The 6,000-nt window shown below is 50.4% G+C and overlaps 1 protein-coding gene across 1 annotated transcript in view; it reads left to right on the plus strand.

The window, feature by feature from the left end:
- The window catches only part of MAP6 (microtubule associated protein 6), a 76,880-nt gene extending 70,880 nt beyond the window's left edge, over positions 1-6,000 (plus strand). The window contains exon 4 of the mRNA XM_045555440.1: positions 4,850-6,000. Coding sequence (XP_045411396.1) covers positions 4,850-5,861 — 1,012 coding nt within the window. The 3' untranslated portion in view covers positions 5,862-6,000. The remainder of the gene's footprint in view (positions 1-4,849) is intronic.

Raw genomic sequence — 6,000 nt, forward strand, 5'->3', positions numbered from 1 at the left:
GGCTGAGGAGGCACTGGCCAGGTGAAGGGGGAGCAAGAGAATATTCCAGGAGCAGGTAACAGAACGTGCAAAAGCTGTAAAGAGGGAAGGAGCAGGGCGTGCTGAAGGAACAGAATGAAACCCTGGGACAGGGAGGTGCTGGGGACATAAAGCCAGGGAGGGTTCCGGGCGGGGCAGGCTAGCAGGCTGGCCAGCTGGGTGGGGCCGTGTAACCCCTCTTAGTGCAAGGAGAAGACATTGAGGGCTTGCAAGCAGGGAAGGGACGGGATAAAGTTTGCTTTCTTGAAAGATCATTCTGATTTCTGCACGAACAATGGATTGGAGGAGAGGAAGAATAGAGGGAACAGGGGCTGCCAGGCAGGAGGCTGTGACAGTGGCCCAGAGAGATGATGGCATGGCAGGTGGTAAGGGAAGAGGGAAGGAAAGAAGTAGGAATATTCGAGAGAGAAATATTAGATGCAATAGATGGGACTTGATGGTTTGGGAGAGGGTTCTGAGGGACAGCGTGGTATCAAAGGCCACTCTCGGTGTCTGGCTGGGGCTGTGGAACAGAGAATGAACCAGGTGTCCGCAGCAGTAATTTGTAAATCTTTCTGTTTGTCCTCTTTGTTCCATACATGTGCTGGGCATTAGGGCTACAGGCGAGGAGGATGGCTCCTGCCTTCAGGGAGCTCACGGTCTATCAGGGAATCTGACAGCGATTGAGATACCTGTGAACGTGAGAGACTGAAATGGCTTTGCAAGGGGGATGTGCACAAAGCCAGACTGGAGAGACACAGGCAGGACGACCTTTGAGGAGGTGGGCGCTGAGCTCAGCCTTCAAGAACAGGCAGGGCTTTGATGGGGAGAAGGGGGTGAAGCAAAGATCCAGCACTGGGAGTGTGTAAACCAGTACGAGGGGCCAGTTGAAGTGGAGTGGGGTCCCAGGACAGCCTGCCGTGTCCCAGGGCTGCCATGAGGGTCAAGGGAGATAAAGTAACGAAGCTGTGAGCATTTAGTAAACTGTTATTACAGTTACTACAGTAATGGACTTATTTGTGTAATATACCCAAGAACTCTACAAATATTAAGAACTCTGACTTCAGATCCCTGCCTAACAGGATCCTCTGATCATCTGTCATAGGAGTCCCTGCCATTTATATTGTCATCCCCATTTTACAGGTGGGGAAACTGAGGTCTATCATGGTTGAGCAATTGCCCAAGCCCTCTCAGACAATAAGCAGCACAGAAGCCAAGATAAACCCAGCAGGTCATTCTAGTTTCTGAGAGGTTAGTGCTTTCAGGGCACACAGGCTGGGAGGTGGCAGGGGCCTGTGTCAAACGCTATCTTGAGAAGATTTGCAGCTGGCCCAGGGCACCAGATTCAGTTGTGCAGGTTGGGCCACGCCCAAGGACAGCTGGCCTGTGGCCTGAGTGGGGTTGAGTGCACCTTGTTTCTGCTCCCCAAGCTGTGCACCCAACTTCCAGCATGCGGGGGTAGCTTTGCCTCATTCACGTGGATGCACTGGGCATGCAGCCCCCACCAGCCTTATTAGAGGTGGTGGGGCATTTTACAGATGGGGAGACTGGCAGGGAACTGTGAGACCAAGTGACAACTAGTCAGTGTCAGCGAGGGTGCCATGGAGCCCTTGAGGAATGTTTTGTGCATAGAAAAACTGTCCAGGCTGCTTTGGTTTTAAAAGTGAATGCTTAATTGATAAAAGTCATAAAATAAAAAAATCTGGTAAAATGTAATAATCTGTTTTAAGGAGGATTTTCTAACTTAATTCAATTCTCTTAAATAATTTAAATTAAATTATAAGTAATTTAAAATAAATTAAGTTTAAAACTATGGTGACTCAGATTGTCATAAAAATTCCATCATTATTTTCGTAATTTGTAAAACTTTCTCTTTTCTGTAAAACTTTTCTACTTTAAATTTTGTCTAACTTAATTATTTCATTACACATTTTATATTGGGACCACAAAGCTAATTTTTTAGATATTCTAATATGCTAAATTATCCTAAATATTACAAATACTTTTTGTTTTTTTGAGACAGAGTCTCGCTCTGTTGCCTGGGCTAGAGTGCCGTGGCGTCAGCCTACCTCACAGCAACCTCAAACTCCTGGGCTCAAGCGATCCTTCTGCTTTAGCCTCCCGAGTAGCTGGGACTACAGGCATGCGCCACCATGGCCAGCTAATTTTTTCTATATAGTTTTAGTTGTCCAGATAATTTCATTCTATTTTTAGTAGAGATGGGGTCTCGCTCTTGCTCAGGCTGGTCTCGAACTCCTGAGCCCAAACTATCCTCCTGCCTCAGCCTCCCAGAGTGGTAGAATTACAGGCGTAAGCCACCGTGCCCAGCCAAAATATTACAAATACTTTTGAACTAAATCTATGTAGATTTTTCCCAAACTTAATACTCAAAAAAGGTAATACTTTGAGTTTGACTTAATTCATCATTTCTAATCTTAATTCTAAACCCTTCCATGATTAAAGACATTTACCCACTAAAGAAAACAGTTTACTAACCGAAGCAATATGAGGTTATGTGTCCTCACACATTTGGGGTTAGCTCACAGCTGGCTGGGGGCATCTCATTAAACAGAGACTTGGGGCATGGCCTGGAGGCCAAGGCTGCAAAAAGCCAGGGAAGCATGGCTGGCCTTTATGATCTCCGGGCCTGTGGGGGCTCTGAGTCCACGTCCTGCCAAGGGGCAGGTTCTGCAGCCCAAGCCCTGAGATCAGTTAAGCCCAGTCACCTTCTTTTATCCTCTCTCAGCTTGGTCACCCATAGGGATGACCCCACCCAGGTCACCTCAGGACCTGAGAGGACATATCTAATCAATTTCCTGCTTGACTGTATTCTGAAGTCGGTTCTTATTTTTCCTCTCTGGCCAGCCACCAATGACTGGAGGTGTTTGATGCCATCTTTGGATTCTGCAGGCTTCTCATGGCCTCGCCTGGCTCGCTCCTCAAACACTGAGGTCCTGCTGACGGCCGCGTCCGCCGGCCAGCGCAGCTGTGCCCCACGTCGTGCTGAGCCGAGAGCCGCCCTGGCCCTCTCGTGCCACTGCGACGCTTAGCGCCAGCAAGGGGGCTGGTGGATGGGCTGCCTGTGCTGCTGTGGTGTCCAGGTGCTAAATACAATCAAAAGCTTCTGCATGAGGATGACATGGCAGAATAAAAACAGTCCAAATATATGTAATTTTATGTCTAAGTAAATAGAAAAATAATCATAATACTACCTAATATTAATAATACCATAGTACAAGGTGCTCTGTGTATGTGGGCACTAATCATCATAAATTTCTGAGTAAATATCATTATGCCCAATCAACAGATGACAAGCTTGAGGCTCAGAGAGATTAAACCGTACTGAGATTAGGAACTATTACCAAGTAGAGGTCTTACCGGAGCAGCTTTAAGAAGCATATGAGACATATTCCTCTAAAAGCCTGATAGGAACTGTTAAAATGCTGAAAGACTGCGTTGCCACAGGTGTAAGAGTAATAATAACAGCTACCTTGGACTGAGCACCTACTATGTGCCAGGACTACAGGGGGAAAAGCAGAGGCTCCAGGAGTGGAAAGACCCAGAGTAGGCCATGTGGGTCCCCTCACTTTCCACGTCACCCGCCCTCTCAGAACCTCCTTTCTGTCATCAGACAAGCAGGGCTAATAAAATCCATCCTGTGTGCTTCACAGGGCTGCTGTGTTGCCGAAGTGAGCTATGAAAAGAAGTGATCTGGAAAGCAGAATGTGTTGTAGGCTGTGACGCCGGCTGAGCAACACTCCTTCTGAGTGGCCTGCAAGGAAGGGATGTGCACTCTAAACCCAGACCGGCTGGTCTGACTGTGGCAGTGTTTGCCCTCGGGAGTCCGTGTTGTCACATGCTCTCCACATGTGGGAGGGCCGAGGAACGGGGAGGATGGCTGCAGTGAGGCAGCTGGAGCAGCCCTTGAGGATTCTGGTGACAGGCTGGGACTCTTGGCTGCAGGGAAATAGGCCCAGGAGCCTTGGAGTTAGTGGGGGTAAGGGGGCAAGGTTCCCAGGAGAGTAGAGGGAACTGGAAATAGGGATGGAGTGAGGGGACCAGGGCCTCATCACTGCCTGAATGGGGAGTCCCAGCCAGTCACCTACCCAGGGTGGGGGGCAGTGGGAGTGGTGCAGGCAATAATGAGGGGCGTTGTCTCTAGAGAATGTAAAGCAATAATAAAGCTAGAAGCCAGTCTGCTTTTTATTATCACCATGTGCCGGCTGTTCTATACAATGTCAGTGACAAAAATGCTTTTTCCCTTTCCAGGGAGGGGGGAGAGGGAAATTCCCACTGCCCCCTTTCTTGGTATGCCATGAACCAACCCCTTGCCCCTCCCTGCAGTCAACCCTGAAAAAGGGGGTCAGGGAGGGAGAGGAACCTCAGGAGGCCCTGAGAACAAGGAAAGAGCCCCCTGGCCTGTAGGGTCATCTGAGTGGACAGCTAAGATGGGGCTCCCAGGATGGGCCCAGTGGTCCTGGAGGAAAAAGTAGGGGCCTGGATGGAGTGTGGGGTGGACGGGCTGCTGGGATGCCCACTGGCCGAGTCTGAGCCCAGTGACAGTACTGCCATTGTCACCAGGGCACCACCCCTGTGCCACGTGCAGGTTATAATCAATTGGCAAGCACACTGAATGACTGATTCCTGAGCCTGCCCCTCACCCCACCCCACGTTCTGTACTAAGAACACAGAAATCAGACTCTCCTGGCTCTCCAGCAAGAGCTGCCTGGCCCAGGCTCCCCTGGGCCAAGACTTATCAGGCAATCTGTGCTCTGCCCCCTCCCTGGCCTGAGCTCTACCCTCACAGTGACCACCTCTCTCTCCTTTGCAGGAGCCTGGTCCAACCCGCCAGTGATTCGAGTAAGAATCGAGGACCTGTAGCCACAGAGCCAGACAAGGATCAAAGTCCTGTGGTCCCAGGCCTTCTGAAAGGTCAAGGTCCTGTGGTCCAAGAGCCTCCAAAGGATCAAGGCCCCACGGTCCTGAGGCCTCCAAAGGATCAAGGTTCTGTGGTCCCAGGGCCTCTGAAGGATCTAGGTCCCGTGATCCCAGTACCAGTCAAGGATCAAGACCATGTTGTCCCTGAGCCTTTAAAGAATGAAGGTTCTGTGATCTCAGCACCAGTCAAGGACCAAAGTCCCTCGATCCCAGTGCCTCTAAAGAATCAAAGTCCTATGGTTCCAGCAAGAGTTAAGGATCAAAGTTCCGTGGTACCGGAGTCTCTGAAGGATCAAGGTCCTGTGGTCCCTGAGCCTGTCAAGAATCAAGTTCCTGTGGTCCCAGCACCTGTTAAGGATCAAGACTCCGTGGTCTCAGCATCTGTCAAGGATCAAGGTCCTGTGGTCCCAGAGCATCTAAAGGATCAAAGTGCCATGGTCACAGCACCTGTAAAGAATGAAGGTCTTGTGGTCTCCGAGCCTGCAAAGAATCGAGGTTTAGTGGCTCCAGAGCCAGTCAAGGATCAAGGCATAGTGGCCCCAGAGCACCTGAAGGTTCATGATCCTGTAAAGGATCAAGGTCCTGTGGTCCCTGAGCCTGTGAAGAATCAAGGCCCCACTCTCCCAGCACTGGTCAAGGATCAGGGTCCCCTGGTTCCAGAGATTCCAAAGAATCAAGGTCCTGTGGTCCGTGAGCCTGTGAAGAATCAAGTTCCTGTAATCCCAGTGCCTCTGAAAGATCAAGAGTCCCTGGTGCCAGCATCAGCAAAGGACCAAGGTCCTGCAGTCCCTGAACCTCTGAAGACTCAAGGTCCCAGGGGCCCTCAGCTGCCCGCTGTCTCACCTCCACCCCCAGTCATGATCCCAACCGTCCCCCATGCGGAGTATATTGAGGGTTCCCCTTGACACGCACCCTTCACATGCCAATGAAGGAGCTGGCAGTGAAAGTGCTCCCCTCCCAGGGGCAGTGAAGGCACATATTTAATCTGCATGAAACATGTACCGTAGTCTTGCTGGAGTCTAATAAATCTGGTCCCCTGGCTCA

This window comes from Lemur catta, chromosome 7 (genome assembly GCF_020740605.2).
Source record: "Lemur catta isolate mLemCat1 chromosome 7, mLemCat1.pri, whole genome shotgun sequence".
Taxonomy (NCBI): domain Eukaryota; kingdom Metazoa; phylum Chordata; class Mammalia; order Primates; family Lemuridae; genus Lemur; species Lemur catta.